The sequence below is a fragment of the Pygoscelis adeliae genome, unplaced genomic scaffold (assembly GCF_000699105.1).
Source record: "Pygoscelis adeliae isolate BGI_AS28 unplaced genomic scaffold, ASM69910v1 Scaffold451, whole genome shotgun sequence".
NCBI classification, from domain to species: Eukaryota; Metazoa; Chordata; class Aves; order Sphenisciformes; family Spheniscidae; genus Pygoscelis; species Pygoscelis adeliae.
The window spans coordinates 44,879-65,870 of NW_008824030.1; the positions used below are offsets into that span (position 1 = coordinate 44,879).

Genomic DNA, 20,992 nt, shown 5'->3' on the forward strand with positions numbered 1-20,992 from the left:
AGGCTCAGCCCTCATTTTTGACATCATCTTTCTTCACCATCTCAGTAATGGGTCTTTTCAGATTCATAGGAATATAACAGTTCCTTGGGGTAGTGAAGGAATTCAGTTAACAGTTTTCATCAGTTGAGGGCTTTTCCTGGCTGCTGTAGAAACCTTCATCTGTGGTTTGATACAATGCCTTCATGACTAAGTTCAGGCTTATTCCAATTAAGCCATGTAAATAATAAAGCGATGAAAAATTTGTGGCCTAGGTTTCTGCTTCACTGACTTCCATAACACTACACTTTTTGGCCATAGATGGAGTGTTCACTCTGCATCTGCCAGGATAAATGTGAACAAAAGCTTATGGTACTAAATTTGGGCTCTCTTAAGATTCTCCACAGATTGTACCGTGATTTGTCTAGCACTTGAATGCAGATGATTTAAAAAAAAAAAAAACAAACCAAAAAAACCCCAACTTTTAAATCAAGTACCTTTCCTCAGGTTCTTCTAGCGTGTTCTTTTGCTGACTGCTTAATCAGACTACACTGCTAGTGCTTACTTTTCAGATACAGAAATACAGATTTAGTTGCTTTATATTGGCCTCCAGTGTGGAAACTGGTGGAGCTATATATGCAAATGATTGTCAAATCTGGGTTTTTGACTATTTCATGCAGGAATCTTTGTGATGAAATAACATGGGGAAGCAGTTTATTCCACACTATTTATTACTTTGTTAAAATAAATAAGCTGTTGCTAACTGGTAGTGCATGCAGTAGGCATTTGATGTTATTCAGTCCATTAGTGTTTTGAGACTTCAGCTTTGTTTTCACACAAGTGATTGCAATTCTAGATACTCTCCAGCATGTGAAAGACAGCAAACACATTGTTGTGTATCATAAGGGCCGTTACTTCAAAGTGTGGCTGTACCATGATGGTAGACTGTTGAAACCCCGAGAAATTGAACAGCAGATGCAAAGAATTCTTGATGATGATTCAGAGCCTCAGGCTGGTGAAGAGAAACTAGCAGCTCTTACTGCAGGAGATAGGTATGGTGGTTATTATTTTTTAAATTAATTTTAATATTTAGAAATAGTTGCATAGTACACTAATTGAATATTGGCTTTGGAATTGTAAAATAGTCTGCAGTCAGTTGATTATACCTTTATCACTGATTTTCTATCTTGCTAACATCTAACAGCTCTTCAGTTATTTGTAACTACATGGAGTTAGAAGTAATTCTGCAGTGGCAACCCTGTATGCAGCTTACCTATACTTATCTGGAGAATTTTGATTTGATTGTGGTTATCATAAGAGTGGTAACTGGAAGCTTTACAGTATTACACATATTGAACTGCTTGAGTTTTATATCTACTCTTGGGTTCACTGGCATTTTAAAGAATATCTTAAAAATTAAGATTGAGAATGTAAATTCAGTAACTGTTACTCCATATTCATGACTTGCACCTACAAAATGAAGCAGTATATACTCAGTTGGCTCGAGGTGCAAGATTATTGAATTAAATTAAATTGTGACAAACTTAGTTCAATCTGTCTAGTTGTTTCTGGACAAGGGAGAGAAAGAGCTGTGGATTTTAATATACTTTCTTACTAGGAGTCCTCCCTTTCTCTCAGTTTCTGCTTTAAAACAAACAAATAATTTTTCATTGGGAAAACCACATAAATTTATAAATAAACATGGTGCAATCATACAGAAATTACATTGTTCAGGACTTCTTTGATTTCAGATCTGTTTCAGGCATTTACCATGGAACTTTTTATTGACAATTTTCCAGATTCTTAGATTTAGGTATTACAACGATATCTGTTGATTGTTTTCATTATTATTACTATTTTCTTCTTCCATATAATAGATATTTTCTTTTGTTCAGTTATAAATGTGGATGATCGCTATACATATTGCATGCTGCAGAAATGTTGAATTTCTGAGGTTTAAGCTTCACACGTGTGAAGCTTATATGTTGAATTGGTTCCTAGGATTACACTGTACGTGTATTTTTGGAACTTTTCACTGCTGATACAGTTTAAATGCAATGAAAGTAGTTGCTTCAAATTTGATAAAAGTAGGAGGAATGTCTCATAGTAATCTTAAGGGTGATAAAACATTGACACATTCACGCAATCTGGCTATAAACCATATTCTTTTTGCAGAGTACCATGGGCTAAAGCTCGACAGACTTATTTTAGCCATGGAAAGAACAAACAGTCCTTAGATGCTATTGAAAAAGCAGCATTTTTTGTGACATTGGATGACATCGAGCAAGGGTACAGGAAAGAAGATCCAGTGAGGTCACTGGATACATATGCAAAATCATTAATACATGGCAGATGTTATGACAGGTACACTATTGACTCTGTGGAAAACGCCTTCTCTTTTTTAGAATTTCACTAATTCTCGTGGCTAATACATATGATTTAGTGACTTATAAGCTGATAAATCTCATAGAATCACAGAATGGTTTGGGTTGGAAGGGACTTTCAAAGATTATCTAGTCCACCACCCTTGCAATGGGCAGGGACACCTTTCACTACACCAGATTGCTCAAAGCCCTGTCCAACCTGACTTTGAATACTTCCAATGATGGGGCATCCACAACTTCTCTGGGCAAGCTGTTCCAGTGTCTCACAACCCTCATCATAAAAAAAACAAAAAACAAAACAAAAAAACCCCAGAAGTTCTCCCTTATGACGAATCTAAATCTACCCTCTTTCAGTTTATAACCGTTGCCCCTTGTCCTGTCACTACGGGCCCTGGTAAAAAGTCTTTCTCAGTCTTTCTTATAATCCCTCTTTATATGTTGAAAGGCCACAAGAAGGCGTCCCAGAGCCTTCTTTTCTCCAGACTGAACAACCCCAACTCAGCTTTTCTTCCTGGGAGAGGTGTTCCTGCCCTCTGCTGCACCCACTCTTAACAGGTCCATGTCTTGTACCGGGAACCCCAGAGCTGGATGCAGTACTCCAGGTGGGGTCTCATAAGAGCAGAGTAGAGGGTGAGAATCGCCTCCTCTTGACCTGCTGGCCACACTGCTGCTTACGCAGCCCAGGATATGATTGGATTTCTGGGCTGCAAGCACACATTGCTGGCTCATGTCCAATTTTTCATCCATCAGTACCCCAAGTCCTTCTCTGCAGGGCTGCTCAATCCCTTCATCCTCCAGTCTGTTGATACTGGGGATTGCCCTGACCTAGGCATAGGACCTTGCACTTGGCCTTGTTGAACTTCATGAGGTTCAAATTTATGTCTATTTATTTAAATAAACTTATTTTAAAAAACCCAAACCCCTAAGAACTAGTGCATTTGAATGTGAATTTTTGAGAGATGAAGTTACAGTATAAAAATGCTTTTGAAACCTACAAAACCATAAGGAAATCTTAATTTCTTTTGTAGGTGGTTTGATAAAACATTCACTCTTATAATATTTAAAAATGGCAGAACGGGTCTGAACGCAGAGCACTCTTGGGCAGATGCTCCTATTGTTGGACACCTGTGGGAGGTAGGTGTTTAGTACAAAAAGTTAATGCAGAAAATTATGTGATATGGTCTGTGCAACAGTCCTGAAGATCAGCAGGTACCCTTGCATGAATCCCTTGCATTCATGTTGCTGATGAGTGATTATGGGCCTGTGTTTATAGCAACTGTGGAATTAAGAAAAAAAAAAAAAAAAAAAAACCTTGCTTAAAAGAAAAGGTTGCTGTCCTTTAAATTAAAGGTCTTTCTTGCTTTTTAATGAACATAGATGTCTCCATAGAAAAGTGATACGGCTCCCCATCTAACTTGTTTATAATCTAAATCAATAGATTGTTGCCTCTTTGATATGGCATTGTATTTTGCGTGTATACATGCTCCTGAAGCACTTAAGCTTTCTTGTGCTATAAAAATCCCACTTACTTTCAAAATTTAAAGAAATGGTACAGAGTTTAACTTTTCCTCTAAGCTATTGTTTGATGAGCTGCAGATTGAGATGCTGTTTAAATTATATCTTGTATTTATTTGCAATGAATGGAATAAATCCACTTTTTGTCAGGTTTATTCAGCACGAGCTTAGTTTGTTACTTTAAATCCTATTTGATTTTTTTCTTTTTCTTTTTGAAGCTTAAACCCATAAACAGTTACATGACTCAATCACTCAAAACTATTTCATTAACAGTAGCTAATTCTGATTTCATTATGTATTTGTGAAAATGGGTCTCAGGTCTGACTGGTGTCCCAAGTAATTTCCTAATTTTATTGTATATTGTTCTGACCACTAAGTGAGAAAATTAAATTAAAAGAAGAGATTAGAAATATATATGTAGAACATGCAATAGATTTTTGTCAAGTTTTCTCTTTCCATATTGAGCAGTTTCAAATCTATTGATAGTTCTGTATTTTTTTAATTTTATTTTTTTTTTAGCATTGAGGATATTGTTTGAAATCTTGTAAGACAGAGCCTTTTTTGTCTGTTGTTCAAGTTCTGTTGTTCATCTTGGTAATATTCTACTTCCCCACCCAAGAGCTCTAGTGAACATATAGAATAAATTGCAATTTTGAGTAGGATGCAAATCTTAAAAATTATTAAATTCTTGCAGGGATATGCACTTACTCTGAAATAAACTGTTTCTTGATGAACAAGTTTTGACACATAACAAACTTGCAGAGATTGTCTGTAATCTAAATTGAACAAAGGTTGTGAAATCTAAGACTCTAAGACTGACTTTTTTTTTTACTACTAGTAAATTTGAGGTGGGTTTTTAATTGAAACATTTTAATGAATTCAATAGCATCTAACAAAATGCACCAGTGTAATTGAATAGGTATTTGTGCATATCTGGTATTCTTCCCACTCAGAACACAAATAGAAATGCCTTAAAATAAGAGGTAAAACAGAGGGCTTCACTTGCAGCCGTTTTCAGTATTTGGAAATGGATTGTATATTGTATTTCACTATCTACTGAAAATGGGTCATACTGATTTCACAATGACATCCTAATTCCACAGCAATATGTAATGTGTTGCAATTCTGAAGAAGTATTGTTCTTTGCAGAATGCAATGGCAACTGAGTATCTTGAACTGGGCTATTCAGAAGATGGGCATTGCAAAGGAGATACCAATCAAAATATTCCTATTCCTACCAAACTACAATGGGAAATTCCAGAAGAAGTAAGTACAGAACAGCTAGTGGTTTGAAGAAGCAGCTCCTCATTTCCTGAGCAGTCAAATAATTTAAGTAATTACTGATAACCCTATAAATCAGCTTTAAATTCCTTTGAGTCCTATAAGATGAGTATTTCATGTGTGGACATTACTGAGTTTACTTAAAAAGATATGAGTGGGTTTTAACATCACTCTTTAAAAATTCTGGCCAGGAAATGCCAACTTTTTACTAGAAACTTTATTGGTTGGCAACATGTCAAAAATAAGTGGACGCTTGTTTTAAATAGTAACTCTATTAAAATGATGTTTAGGTTGCTGAGGTTTCATTACTATAGTCACAACAAATGCTCTTGTGTAATAGTTTCTTGAGATTACCTGTCTTTTTTGTGTTCAAAATTCTGTATACATGTCTAATAAGGCTTGATTTTTTTTTTTATCCTTCCACCCCTCCCCCCCGAGTTCAAGACAAACTGCCATCACCTATTTGGATTTTAATTTTGAATAAAAAGGTAATGGTTAGTGATATGTTTAAGCATGTATGGCAGATTGGAAGCCACGCAACTATTGCCATTCTATCTCTGTCAGTCATTCTATTATGTTCTAGTGATCTGAACAGTCTTAATGTGGGTGTTTTTTTTAAAGTGTAATTTTTGGACTCCAGATGTGTACTGGCTTAAAACTTATTTTTCATTAGCTTTTCAAATTTTAACTTTCTGGCAAAGATAGCTTCTCCTCTTTCTCCAAAGGGAGTTTATTTAGATAATGATATTCCTGGCATGCATAAAGGCAGCATTTCTTATTTATCAATTAAAAATACTTGCACTTTTTCAACAGTTCTCTCAAATGCCATCAAATGCATGTGTATGCACATATGTGCATTTATTTATTTATTTGTTTGTTTGTTTTAGTGTCAAGAAGTGATTGAGAGGTCTCTGAGCACTGCCATAGCTCTGGCAGATGATGTGGACTTCCATTCATTTTTCTTCGATGCTTTTGGGAAGGGACTAATAAAGAAAGCAAAAACCAGCCCTGATGCCTTCGTGCAACTTGCCCTGCAGCTTGCTCACTATCGGGTAAGAACAACAGACTGTTTCTGGCTTATGGAATCTCATTAAACTGGGTATAGCGTGTTTGTGATTAAAACATGTGACTGTGTAAAGTACTTTAGAGTAATCTTGCACTGCTTGTGCAAGATTAATTAAAGACATTCAATAGAAATTGGTACAAACCCTAAACAGATTACTAGCTGGAAATTAATTGTCCAAAGGTTGGCGTATTGACACTGGTGCAAATTTTCCTCTTCTGCTTAGTTGGTCTATCCCTAGGCATTTTGGACTTGAAAGAAGTAGATATGAAACTTTCTAGTAGCTATGGTTATAATCTAAACAGTGTTATAATCTAAACTGTTAAATTTATCTTTTACTTTGGAGTCACCCTTAATTCAGTAGTCATGGACACTCCCTAACAGGATTAGCAGAAATGCCTGCCTGTTTTCTTCTGTTAGTTCACCTTCTCTATAATGTGCTTTCAGAAAACACCAGTGTAGCAAGATGCATGTTTTTCATTTTGCTTTCTAGTTATCACTGTTGAGTTACTGTTCTACTTTTTTTTTTTTTTTTTTTTAAAACATTCCAAATGGTTTTTCAAAGCATCCAGATTTCCTGGCTGCTATCACCACTTACAGTCTTTCTTATCATTGGTTAGGGTAGCTACATGGCAAATAGTTTGATTACCCACCCACCTCTTCTATTTTGAATACCCATCCTCTTAATCTAAAACTGAACAGACTTTCACGATCTGTTCTGATGTATGTTTTAGACAGGTAGAGTTGCTAACGTGTTAGATAAACTATCGTTTGGCAACTTCCAATCTGTAGATTGTGCACATCTACAGGAAATATGGAAACCACACTTCCTGGATTTTGCAGACTGTTTTCAGTTCTCACATTCTTGAAAATCTCCACAACGGCATGCATCTCCATGCTATTAAACCTTTAACTGAAAATACTTTTAAGGATGTTAGTTTTCTCTATTACTTACCACAGCTCTGTTAATTAGGAAGCCACTGAACTTTCAAATAGGTTTTTGATAGCCTTTAAATCAGCTTCTGTTATAAACTGAAGAAGACTGAATATAAAACTCAGAGGGTAGTCCTTGCTAGTTTGGTTGTTCTATTAGCATTTATCAAATCCTGCTACTAATTTTATTTTTGCCTTTATTATCTTTAGGTAAGACCACTAATGGTGGGCTACTAAAAACTTAATGTTGAGTTTAATTTGTGGAGTGATTCATATTCTGTGTGCTTACCTTGAACTGTTGATTAAGAAAGAGTGGCTAACTCTGGCTAAACCTTTAAGTTCTTATTTTTCACTTTTTAAGGATATGGGAAAATTTTCTTTAACATATGAAGCCTCTATGACACGCTTGTTCAGAGAAGGCAGGACCGAAACTGTTCGTTCGTGTACTGTCGAATCATGTAATTTTGTTCGAACAATGGAAGACCCGGCTGAAAATGTAAGTTCATGGTGTTGTTGCCTTATACAATCCATAAGGCACATGAGTTATCACTAGATATCTGTATAAGTTCCCAAGTCGTTTTTAAACACTTAGAGTGATGCCTTTGTTTTTTAGGAAGTGCAGCATAAGGTAATTGTCCACATTTTCTGTCAATTTGGCAGAAATTCAAGGCTATTCTGAAAGAGAATGGCAGTAACTTAGCCAAATATGCCATTTCTTAGAGTTCCTGAACTCCAGAAAACTAAGATGACTTGTGGAATTTTTGTGACTCATAAAATTCAAGCATAGATTTGTAAAACAAGTAATCTCATACCAGTTAGGCTTTCCTTTCTGATAGGGAAGCAAGTATTATTCACAGGAAATAAATAGTTGCTCTTATATGTTGATTTCAGTGGGCTTTTTAATCTTTATTATGATGTTCTAATTAGCAAACAAAGGAAGCATGGTCTAGGGGAAAACTGGGTTTGGAAAACTTGGACAATACCGGTTAAAATGTTTGCTATTAAAATGGAAGACGGTCGTCTTAAGGGCTGTCTGTTCTTTAATCCACTGTTAGTCACAGTTTTCACAGATACAGCTGATGAAATAAATAATTGCATTTGCAGGTTTTGCTAAGCTGAAGGGGATTCCCATTTTTTCAGGGTCAATAAAAATTTGACCTGAAAAAGAGGATTTTGTTAGATAGGAATGTACTCAAGGTATTGCATCCAGGCCTGAGTAACAGCTGTGTGGGTAGAAGTTCTAATGAAGAAGATCTAAGACTATAATAATCAGTAACTGAACACTTACATAGCATACTCAGTGCAATGCCATTTGGAAAAATGGAGCCCTCACTTTAGGTAGTCCTGCCCTTTATTTTTAGTAGTGTTTTGTCTCTGCACTTTTTTCTAGTACAGCATTAGCTGGGGTGGTGTCTCCAGTTTTGGACACCACATTTGAGGTATGGGTGGATTGGAGAGAGTCTAAAGGAGAGCAAGAAGGATGGTTAGAAACCTCTGAAGAGGATCTGTGAGGAGAGTTTGAACTTAATTATTCTTGCCTAGTCTAAAGAAGAGACAACACTGTGGAAGAGGTAGGGAGCCAGGTTGTGCTCAAGGGGATAAAAAGGCTAATGCAGAGATGATGGGAATAATCTGTTCTCTGTCTCAAGAAGTAATGGACTTAAATTTCAGAAAGAAACACATTAGGAAAACATCTCCTGCTAGTAAGGAGGGAAATAGTGAGAAGCCTGAAACAGATTACTCGGGGAGGTTGTTTTTTCACTTTGAAAATCTTTAAAAGTAAGTTACATAATGGTCCTTCAGGAAAGAGTTCTAGTGGATCAGATCTTAAGGCAGAGAAGTCTAAGCAGATGAACAGTTGAGGTTCTTTCTAGCCCCATGATTCTATGAATAAATGTTACTGCAAGAAAATAGATGCACAGAGAAAGAGAAACTTTTTTCTCCTTCCTCATTCTGGAAGTTCTATGTTGGTAAAATCCCCCATGATTTCTCAATATGCTGTGCTGGGAACTGTGATCAGACCAGTGCAAGTCTGGAAATCCAGCCATGTCAACATGTCATACATAACATGACTTGGCACAGCTACTGTACAACTACCCTGTGTATAAAAAGTAATTTTAACATAGTCCTAATGTCAGAATTAACTGCTATTACATCTCTGCAGTTACACATCTGCATTTTTGTTAAAGGAATAAGGTAACCCCATATGTGGCAAGATCATATATATAGCAGACTTCATTCTGCTCACTTTTTTTTAATGGTTACTACAAACATGATTCTTTCTTTTTCAGACTTGTTGGTTCATTACTGCCCTTCATTGGGAATGATCAGCCACAGAGCAGAGGAACCCTGCCTTCATAATGCAATTTTTAGTTTTTATGTGTTATGAAAATTATATTACATGCATTTATGTATTATTTTGAAAAGAGTTGTCTGCCTTTACTGCTTGCTTCTACTTTTTTCTGGGTTTTTCCTTAGAATTTTTCCTGAGCACTTGTATCCTCCATGGACTATCCACAAAGCTTTACTCCTTAATGCCAACGGTAGGCATGCTTAGCATGACTACAAGTGTTTAATTAGTTTCTCATGCTGGAGGCAAATAGGCTGCTCACTGTGTCCCAAAATGCAGTGATACTGGAGATAAGAAGTGACAGGTTGCCATGTACTCAGTGTGTTGCATTCCACATTATAAAATCTTAACACAGTGGCTATCTAAGTGTTTTGAACAGACACTTTCTTTCAGCCCTTGCAACATTCATACAATGTTCATAGAATCATAGAATATCTTGAGTTGGAAGGGATCCATAAGAATGATCAAGTCCAACTCCCTGCTCCTCACAGGACTACCTAAATGTAAACCATATGACTAAGAGTGTCATCCAGACGCTCCTTGAACTCTGACAGGCTTGGTGCCCTGACCACTTCCCTAGGGAGCCTGTTCCAGTGACCGACCACCCTCTCAGTGAAGAACCTTTTCCTAATGTCCAATCTGAACCTCCCATAACGCAGCTTCATTCCATTTCCTCGTGTCCTATCACTGGTCACCAGAGAGAGATCACCTCTTCCCCCTCCGCTGCCCCTCTTGAGGCAGTTGTAGACTGCGATGAGGTCACCCCTCAGCCTTCTTATCTCTAAGCTGAACAAACCAAGTGACCTCAGCTGCTCTTTACAAGTCTTGCCCTCGAGACCTTTGACCATCTTGGTTGCCCTCCTCTGGACACACTCTAATAGTTTGATGTCCTTCTTATATTGAGGTGCCCAAAACTGCACACAGTACTCAAGGTATGGGCCGCACCAGTGCAGTGTAGAGTGGGACAATCAGCTCCCTCAACCAGTTAGCTATGCTGTGCTTGACGCACCCCAGGACACGGTTGGCCCCTTTGGCTGCCAGGGCACACTCTTGACTCCTATTCAATTTGTCATTGACCCAGACCCCCAGATCTCTTTCTGCGGGGCTCCTCTTCAGCCTCTCGTCCCCCAGTTTGTACGTATAACCAGGATTACCCCGTCCCAGGTGCAGAATCTGGCACTGGCACTTGCTCTTGTTAATTTTCATATGGTTGGTGATTGCCCAGCTCTCTAGTCTATCCAGATCTCTCTGTAAGGCCTCTCTAGCCTCGAGGGAGTCCACAGCTCCTCCTATTTTAGTATCATCAGGAAACTTACTTAATGTACATTCAACTCCTGCATCCAGATCCTTTATAAAAACATTAAAGAGCACTGTCCCTAAAATTGAGCCCTGGGGAGCCCCACTGGTGACTGGCTGCCAGACTGATGTAACCCCATTTATTACAACTCTTTGAGCCCAACCTGTCAGCCAATTGTTCACCCAATGTGTTATGGACTTGTCTAGCTGTACGCTGGACACTTTGTCCGGAAGGATGCTGTGAGCGACAGTTATCAAACTCTGCAAAAATCCAAAAAAACCCACATCTATTGGCTTCCCTTGGCTAACTAGATGGGTGACCTTGTCATAAAAGGAAGTTGTTAAACAGGACTTTCTCCTCGTGAACCCGTGTTGGCTGTGACCAATGACTATGTTGTCTCTCAATTGTTTTTCAATAACTCCCAGAATAACCTTCTCCATGATTTTACTAGGCACTGAATTGAGACTGACAGGCCTGCAATTACCAGGGTCTTCCTTCTTACCCTTCTTGAAAATTGGGACAACATTTGCCAGCTTCCAGTTGACTGGGACCTCTCCAGATTCCCAAGACTGTTGAAAAATACTGGAGAGAGGTCCCACGATAACATAGGCTAGCTCTTTTAGTACCCTGGGATGAATCCCATGAGGCCCCATAGACTTATGTTCCTCCAGCTGGAGCAGCAAGTCTCGAACAAGTTCAGAGTTGGCTGGGAGTTTATCATCCCCCAAGTCACAGTCTTCCAACACAGGGCTCCAGGGGGGCGGGAGCGGTCCCAGGGCCCATCATCGGTGTTAAAAGAGGTGAAGAAGGTCTCTGCTTTGTCTATATCCCTATTTTTGAGGAGACCTTTTCGTTGTCCTTCACGGTACTGGCCAACTTGAACCCTAATTGAGCTTTGGCCACACGAATTTTCTCCCTGCAGTGGCGAACAGCATCTCTGTAGTCCTCCCGTGTCACCTGTCTTTGTTTCCAATGTCCACATACTTTCCTTTTCCACCTAAGTTCTAGAAGAAGATGCCTGCTCTGCCAAGCAGGCCTTCTGCCCCGCTTGCTTGACTTCCGACACTTTGGAATTGCCTGCTCCTGAACTCTTAAGAGAAGGCTTTTAAAAAAACGATCAGCACTCATGGACCCCAATACCTTCAGTGTTGCCAGTTTGCCTTCTAAAATGGCTGTTGCAGTTCCAGCTTTTCTTAAATCATGTTGAGATTTGCTCTTCTATAACTTTTTAAGACCAGTGTCTCTAGAAACTAAATACACAATAATGTGGTAAATTTGAGTTGTAATCATGTTTGATTCTGGGGTTAGATCACACTTAAAATACAAATTTGTTTTCATTATGCACTGTTTACAGTGGGTAATAGTTGACACTTGCTAATACCTGAAATTGAATACATGAGGTTGAAAAGCCAGAGGATAGTAGTATTTGGTGTTAGTTGCATGCATTGTCTTGTACTTGTTGACCCTTAAGTGTTTTAGTCTTGAGAACCATTGCTGTAACTTAATTTCTACACCTCTATCCTCAACCCAGTTCACTTAACTGATTTTTCTTCATCTTTTTTCATTGTTAGAATGAAAATAAGCTTAAGTTATTTCGGCTTGCTGCTGCCAAACATCAGCACTTATATCGTCTCGCCATGACTGGTGCTGGCATTGACCGCCATCTGTTCTGCCTTTATGTTGTGTCCAAGTACCTTGCTGTAGATTCTCCTTTCCTTAAGGAAGTAAGTGACTTTTATTGATGACTTAATTATAGTAAATAATCCTTTATTTACTTAGCGTTTTGTGGTATCTGCTTACATACTTGTAGAACTCTGGTTTTCCTAAGAAAAAAGGTAAGAGTTTAGGTAGCGTTGTTTAACATCTGCTGGTAGATTACAAGTTAGTTTCATTTTGCTTTATGTATACACTTATTAATAGACCTATAGTAATGTTTTCTGTGAGCTTTGCAGTATAATACATGTTATTAAGGATTGCAAGAAAGATATAGTCAGTATTACAAAAAAAAATTGGTTGCTTGTGGCTTTTACATATTTTCAAGGCAACACAACAGAGGCTATGTGTTTTCTCTCAAGAATGTTCTTTTGGAACCGTGACAAAATAACTTTTTTTAAGTTACTGTGAGTTAAAGAAGCTGTATATTGTGTTTTTTGGTGTTTTTTTTAATGCGCAACATTAATGTCACTGTTTATTACCATGACAAATGCTTTATTACTTAAACTAGATTTTAAGGTTGGGTTTCATAAAAGTAATTACATTGCACTTGTTCATGTTTTCTGATTAATAAAAAATGTGTTCCAGCTTGCCTCCAAATTAAGCTACTCACATTTGTCTGCTTGCCCTCCTAAATGTGAGTAGTGGCTAAGTCAAGAATAAAACAACTTTCTACAGCTTCTGCAGACTTTCAAGATACATGTGTATTGTTAGAGATTTTACAAGCTTCTAACTTGATGTAGTATCTTACCGGGATTTGAATATGGCCATTAATGATCTTGTTGTTAACAAGACCTGTTATGCAGAATTTACCAGGCTATAGACCAGATTAATCTGTTTTGAAATAGCATTTCTATTGAAAGAACTCTTACTCTCTTTGAGGAATAGACATCACGACCTCATATGTTAATGGTTTGCATATCAGGACAAGTTTAGCTGTTTCTTTTAACCTTCTTAATTTTTCATTCCATTGAAATGGGAACTGGAGTTATCCTTAACATTGCTTTATTGAGTACTTGCTAACTTATCTTGACTAGTTTTTGAGAAAGTTGCATGTTCTTAAACAGTGTGTTATACTTGTTTGCATCTCTTTCATATCTAATAAAGGTTTTGTCAGAGCCTTGGAGGCTGTCAACGAGTCAGACACCACAGCAACATATTGATCTAAAGAAGAACCCTGAGATGTTATCCTGTGGCGGAGGATTTGGACCGGTATGTTTGCTAAATACAAGTACCCCTTTAAAAACAGTTTTATTTTGAATATGCCAGTCTGAAAATTTCAGATCTGTAATACCCTAATGTTGCACCTCAAAGGTGCAACACACGCTTTTAAATGCATGTGTTTAATGCTTTCCCATGATGTGGATGTGCTCAGAAAAATCTGCATCACCTTTTCTCATATTCCACTACAAGAATGGATTATTCTTGTAGTGGAATAATTATAGAATAATATTATAGAAGGAAATACACAGTTATCAAATATGGTACAGGGCTCCATGGCAGAGGGATCTGATAAAGTGGGGGCTTTTATCACATTGCCTATGCCCAGAGCTTCTGTACATCAGGGTATTATTACAGTGACAAATGCCCTATTACTTAAACTAGATTTTAAGGTTGGGATTTGTAAAAGTAGTTATACTTGACTTGTTCTTTATATTTCCTGATTAAATAAAAAATATGTTCACGCTTTCCTCCAAATTAAGCTACTCACATTTGTCTGCTTGCCCTCCTAAGTGTGAATAGTGGTTAAGTCAAGAATAAAACCACGTTCTACAGCTTCTGTAGACTTTCAAGAAACTAGTGTATTGTTAGAGATTTTACAAGCTTCTGACTTGCTGTAGTATTTTACCAGGTTTTGAACATGGCCATTGATGATGATCTTGTTGTTAACAAGATCTGTTAAGCAGACTTTATGGAACTATAGACTAGATTAATCTGTTTTCAAAAAGCATTTCTATTGAAAGAACAATGAGAGGGATCACGGGACTGTTCTTTGCCACACAGAAATTAGGATGACAAGTACAGTGTATTTTGGCTGGTTTGTCAAGCCAAATTTTTTTTTTTTTAAATTTATTCATGTTTCTGATACAGCTTTCAGTAGTTCTTGAAGTTGGAATGAGCTTAAATTGCCGTATCAAGGAAGCCTAGCTATTGCAATGCTGCTCATTCATGAGAAACTGGCTTGCTCCAGCAGATTATAAAGTCAGTATTTAGAATCCCCAAAAAGGTGTGGTCTGGCAATAAAATAGGGTTTTGGCTGCAGGAATTTCTAACACTTTTTTCCTTTTGTTTTTGCTAATGCTACATTAACTGCTCCCTTCTTAATATTTCTTCATTCCTTTAATTTCCTTCCTTCAGTTGTCTGCCTTTCCAAATAACCCTGCTTACATTTCCCTTCATCATATCTTGTATCGTTACAAAAACTGTGCTTTGGTTTGCTGAAGTAGCCCAGAAATTCAGTACATCAGGCTTTCCATGTATGTGTGGTGTTTGTTGGTTTTGGTTTGTGTTTTTGTTTGTTTGTTTGTTTGTTTTTTTAAGCATTCTCTAGAATATAGCCGTGAAACACTAATGGAGAGAAGACTATCAGGCTGCTTAGCAGCAGTGGCAGCAAAGAGCTTGAAGCTTGTGATCCTCTGAGTTAGGAAAGAGAGGAAAGAGGGTGGCAGCTGGATAGTCTGTGGTTACTAGGCATGCTTTAAATATAACATCAGACTGAAACTTGGGGCAGTTAATGCTGCTAATGTCGAAATCGGACCAGAGCTCTGCTCATGATATGGGTGTTCAGAATCATATCTTTGCTGTAGAGTTAGATGACTTTGTCTTTGGGCAAGTTTTCATAATACAAGGCTTATATACTCCATATTTACGTACTGTATTTGTGATCACTGCAGAGTGATCACATGAAACAGGATGTTTAGGTATACAACTGAACTACTTTATTCCTTTCTATTTAAGCACTGAAGCTGTACAGCTGCTTAGGACCACAACTTGATAGCAGAAGGTCTTTGAACAAGTATTCTATTTCAAAATACTAAACCTGGGAAATATTACAGATGTATATTCAGAAAATGTTAATTCCATGCACTAGATGAGACTAGAACTGTTTCCTTAAGTGGAATCAATCTTCAGAAATGATGCATTAAATGAGGAAGCTTAATTTTTGCTTGAGGAGAAATTGCAACTGATTTTAAAAACTGCACAGTAAGAACTGTGTAATTATGTATAAGCTAATTTAGGAAGGAAGGAAAAAGAAAAAGTTTAGAGTTTGTTTTTCTCTTCTTTCTTCCCCTAGGTGGCTGATGATGGTTATGGTGTTTCTTACATTATCTTGGATGAAAATTCCATCCATTTCCATGTCTCCAGCAAAATATCTTGTTCTGAGACGGTAAGGATCAGTCCTTTCCTATGGTTTAACAAATCTGTTCTGATATCTGCTTATAAAACTGTTCTACTCCTTTTCTAAAAAAATTTAGTAGGACTTGCAACATATACAGTTATAATGTGTTTTTTCTTTCTCAACATATGCTATTTTGTGGGTTTGGTTTTTTGTCTCCACTTCTATAAATTTAATAGCTTTATGAACCAAGTAAACCATATTCTATTTCACTTACGCTTTTGAGCATAAAAGAAAGCATGTGGCCCAAGGTCATCTTTACACATGTGTAGTTCCCTGGACTCATGTAAAATGACTCATATCTGTCCTGTAAACAGTAAGATGGGTGTCTCCTGTTTTTTGTTATTACAGTTTTGCTTTGATTTATCTCTGGCTGCAGTTGTAAAGAGAGTAAAATGTATGCTCTCTATTCTTTAAAGCTTCCTGGTTTAAATAATGCTGAAAGAAGCTAGCCCATAAGTTGTAATCTGTGCTTGAGAAACATAATTAATCAAAAATTTTTTAGAATAACACCCATTATTAGAATGTAGTAGATGTCATCTATTCAGTATCCTGCTGTTGCAGAGGCCTGCTTTGAGTGAGCTTCAACTCATCCTTCCCCTTTAGATTTTTATGACTTTAATGCTGAGTTTGTTCAGGATTACATAGCTGAACTAGTTTTCCTCTTTTGACCTTAACTTGTCCGAGAGATCTTGGTGCCTTTGGTAAATCATTAAAGATTAGGAAATATAACTTTGTTTTTTCATAGTTCAAATTGTTCTTCAGTTGCCTGTTAGCTTGTACTTTAAATTTCCCTGTAGTTTTAGCTTATTAGTCAAGTCAAAGGTCCATACAGAAAAGGCAGCATTTCATGTGCATGGCCTTGATATTAGTAGGGTCTTTGTAGTAGGTCCTGTAATGTAGCTAATAATTTATATTTGTAATCTTAATTTCTTCCTTGTGCCATTCATCTGACACTTAGAATAAACAGAATAAGTTCATAGTTTGTTTATACTTAGATAATTGTGATTTTAATTTTTGATACTTTATGTAATTTTTCAATGGCAAACAATTCAGGATTCTGATAGGACTCAAATACAAAATGTTTTTCTGCTCTTTCAGTACTTCTAGGTCATTAGTCATACACTTTCTGACATTCTTTTGTTTTCTGAAAATCAGCTTTTGCAAAATCTTGTATTAAAAAACAATACCGAAACCCAGGTATTTTAAAGTAACGGAAAGCTACAGATGCACCTGATTTCAAAAGGAGATGATCTCAGTTCTGTTTGTAGGGAAGTAAATGCATAATGAAGAACTCATTAGTCAGTAATTGCATAAACCTGGATTAATTTGTATAGCATTAAAATTTTTGTGGATTAAATTCCCCATTTTATGGTAAAATACATGTCCTAATTCCGTAAGCTCCAAAATTAGAAAATATTAAAAGGTTCCTTCTTTTGCCTAAAACATAACTGTTGATTGACAGTACAAGTCTTTGGTTTTGTTTTTTGTTTGTTTTTAAAGGATTCTCATCGTTTTGGAAAAAACATCCAAAAAGCAATGATTGACATCATGGGTTTATTTAACCTTAGTAAAAACTGTACCAAGTGATTTGCCTTATTGGTGCCAAGCAACCTCCTGTTGTTGGGATGCGAACTCTTCTGAACAGTGAATGAGAGCAAGGTTTGTCAAACAGTAGCTGGCGAAGAAACTGAGTCAACATCTTGATCACCTATGAAAACCTTAGCAGTGTATCGAATTTTTTTTTTCCCCCCAGTAGTTTGGAAGAGTTTATTTCCACAAAGGATGACTTTTGAAATCTTGTATGTTTCTAGGGATGAAGTATAGTATCATTGCATGAAGTCATGTGTATTCTAACTCCTGCAGTTTTCTCTTAATTTGTATACACTTGCTCTTTTTTTTTTTTACTTAAAATTAGTCTACTTGTATTCCAGAATCAAAGGGATAAAACACACTGTCTTAAACTGAAATACTAGAAAAAGTTTGATTTGGTATGCATTAATAGCAGAATGTTCTTCAATGTATCTGCTGCTTTATGTCAACGAATGACAAAACTTGTGGCTGTTTACTATCATTGTTTTTTTGTAATTTTTTTTAAAGGTAATTTCTGTAAAACATAAAAAAAAAATCCCTGATATAACCCACCGTAACATACCAAGCTGTAGAATTTTTTTTGGTTTTGGAGAAAAAAAAAAACATTGGGTAGTGCTACATTGGGTTAGTAAAATATGTCACCTAATTAGCAGGTATCACATTTTTCTTATTACTTACAAGCATGTTTGCCACATTGTTGATTTTATTTCTGTATAAATAAATGGACCTGTGTGCTTGTTCATGTGAGTGCCTTACAAAAAGAAAGATCCTAAACCCAGGAAAAAAGCTTATGCTGGGAGTTGGTTTTACATTGTCTTAGTGGTGAAGGAGGTGAAGTAGTAGTAATGCAGATCTAGTTTTCAAATTATAAGTTAGGTTGATGTGGCATAAGACTTGAATATGTTGCCATATGGTGCAGTTAGTTTAAAGCTCTAATGAAATGCTCCCATCTTAAATGGCAAAGATCAGTCCCTATGAAATGCAGAAGTAACTTTGTTTCAGAGCTACAGATACTCATGTGTTTATTTTGGTGAATGGTATTGGTGGTCATTTGAGATAAGAGTTTCTGGGTCCTGGGGAGTGTCAATTTACTTAAATGCAACCTGTTGGATAGTCTACGAGGCAAGGCTGCCTGTAGAGGCTGATCAATTGCAGTTTGCCTGCTTTCAGCCTGGAAGGACCACTACTACATTGCCAACCATCTGCACGAGAAGGGCAAACTATTAAAGCCGTGGAAAATAGCTCCAGAATGGGAAAACCCTAGCCTTCTCAAACCCCTGCAGGGAGATGCTCTTGGTCAAGCACAGTTTCTGAAAGATACAAGGAGGGAGGGGAAAGCTATTTCACTCAAGAAGAAGCATAATGTTTCCAAGTGCAGAAATAAAATGGCTACTACAAAATGGAATGACTCTGTGCGCCATGCTTCTCTTCCCCAGGCTTTATAGGTGTGGTTACTTTTTACATCCTGCAGTGCAGTAAAGTGTACCTGTTAGCGCAACAATTTATTTTATTTTTTAAATGTAAGGTACATGGTGTTTAGTAATATAGTGAACACTGCTCCAGAGCTAAGCTGATTTTAAAAGGCCTTTGGGGTTGGTATAAAACTTCTCATTAGACTTTGGATGTTTTCTGGCCAGTATTTCTAACTTTCTATGCCTCTTCATGTTTGGGGCTTTTTTTGTTTGGTTTTTTTTTGTGTTTTTTTTTTTTTTTTTACTCTTATCTAGCTATTAGAACACCTGTATATGTATGTTTGAGGTGGGAAACCGCAAAGATCCCAGAAGCATACTTAAGCAAATGCATGCTTACATAAATGTAGGAACCCTCACAGGAATTGGCCAAAGACAGTCATTATTTGATTAGTTATAGTGTGTGGGAAAGGACACTTTGAAATAAGCTTTACTGTGGCTGGCAGGCCTGGCATTTATCAAACTACTGCAACAATTTTATAGTGATCTATTCTTTGGGAGCTGCAGAAATAATGCACTGTTTGTTTGGTTTTTTATTATTGACCACTGACCAATCTGTGCTTAAAATAACAGTAGGGCATATAAGCTTGTAGGATTTTATTAAAAAAAAAAAAAAAGTTTAGATTTGACTCTCAGGTTTTAAATGTTTCAAGTCTAATTGTAGTTAGTGCAGTTATCAATGCAATTTTACATTCTTAGAGAGTAAGTATAATTGGCACAGAAAGCTGTTTTTTATTGTAAATGTTTTAAACATTTTGCGGTGTTAAATATATCTTTTTTTTTTTTTTTTAATTTGGATAGATATAATTCCTAAACAGATAAGATTTTATTTCATTTTCTTTAAAATGTCAACAGCATGTAAATAAAATATGCTTTTTGGATGTAAATCTTAGAAATCCAGAGCTAATGTAGGTTATTAATAAATAATTAATTTAAATCTTGATGTTTGATATCGTGTACATACAGTAAAACTGCTTGCTCTTTTTGCTCAAAAGCCATAGGAATGTAACTGAAAATACCTAGATTTGAATGAACCTTCTAGTACAGTGTACTTTATAATAAAGTAAAATGTTCATATTCCAGAAAAACTATTAATTTGTTACTAAAACCTTGAATCACTTATTCTCAATTAGTGATTTAAGAGTTCAAAGTTAGGGTTGAGTAGGTGGTAAAAGTCAGGTTGGATGATAATAAATTGACCTGTTTATTAAATAGCAGTGTGGAATTGGTGGAATACCTCGAATGTGCATTTTCCAAATTTCTTTTTTCAGCTATTTCCTGCCAGAAATTAGGAGAGCATTAAGGGCATTTAGAGGCTACCATTGCCCAGGATTAACACCATTCCAAACTAAACATTGTTTTAAGGGTTGGGTTTTTTGAGGGACTAAGGAAGCGTGTGCCTGACCTTGAAAATCATGGTTCTAATTCAGCCTTCGTACCAATTGTTTTCTTGTATAAAATATATTAATTTAAGCTAGGTTTTTTTAATCTTGTTCAATTACTCTACAATCTATGGTTGGTTTACATCCAACACTGTCTCTATTTTCTACCCTTTTGTGTGACTTCAAAAAACAAAATAAAATTTCACAATTATCACTACTTAGTACAATGTTTATTATCTTTTGTATCTTCTTCCCAGCTCCCTTGCTGCTGTTTCTGGACTTGTGAAATCATTGCTATTAAATCTGGTTAGGAATGGTAGTAGCAGACCATTCGGTTTATTTTAGCAGTGATTTATACATGTCATGCTAGTTAATAGGGAATGTGTTAATGAACAATTTTTCTTTTTCAGGTTCAGTAGAACAAAGAAAAAACATAGGTCTTATTTTAGATGAGCTTTTTTTCATGAGATCCAAATAATTTCTGGAATGTTTCTGTGAAACAGTCTGTCTGCAAGCTAGTGGATAGCACTGGTTTGATCTTTATGGTGAATAATCTATAGAATATGAATAGTAAGGCAGTGGAGAACTGGTTCAGGCACAGAAAGTTAACATTGTTAAAATGTTATTTGCTTTATCTGA

General features: G+C 36.6%; 1 protein-coding gene across 2 annotated transcripts in view; it reads left to right on the forward strand.

The window, feature by feature from the left end:
- The window catches only part of CPT1A (carnitine palmitoyltransferase 1A (liver)), a 42,539-nt gene extending 23,386 nt beyond the window's left edge, over positions 1-19,153 (forward strand). For both annotated transcript variants that reach the window (XM_009327334.1, XM_009327343.1), the window contains 10 exons: positions 833-1,028; positions 2,152-2,340; positions 3,389-3,494; positions 5,025-5,141; positions 6,044-6,208; positions 7,514-7,648; positions 12,371-12,523; positions 13,620-13,724; positions 15,808-15,900; positions 17,413-19,153. In XM_009327334.1, the coding sequence (XP_009325609.1) occupies positions 833-1,028; positions 2,152-2,340; positions 3,389-3,494; positions 5,025-5,141; positions 6,044-6,208; positions 7,514-7,648; positions 12,371-12,523; positions 13,620-13,724; positions 15,808-15,900; positions 17,413-17,499 (1,346 nt within the window). In that variant the 3' untranslated portion in view covers positions 17,500-19,153. The remainder of the gene's footprint in view (positions 1-832; positions 1,029-2,151; positions 2,341-3,388; positions 3,495-5,024; positions 5,142-6,043; positions 6,209-7,513; positions 7,649-12,370; positions 12,524-13,619; positions 13,725-15,807; positions 15,901-17,412) is intronic.
- The last annotated feature ends 1,839 nt before the right edge of the window (positions 19,154-20,992 follow it).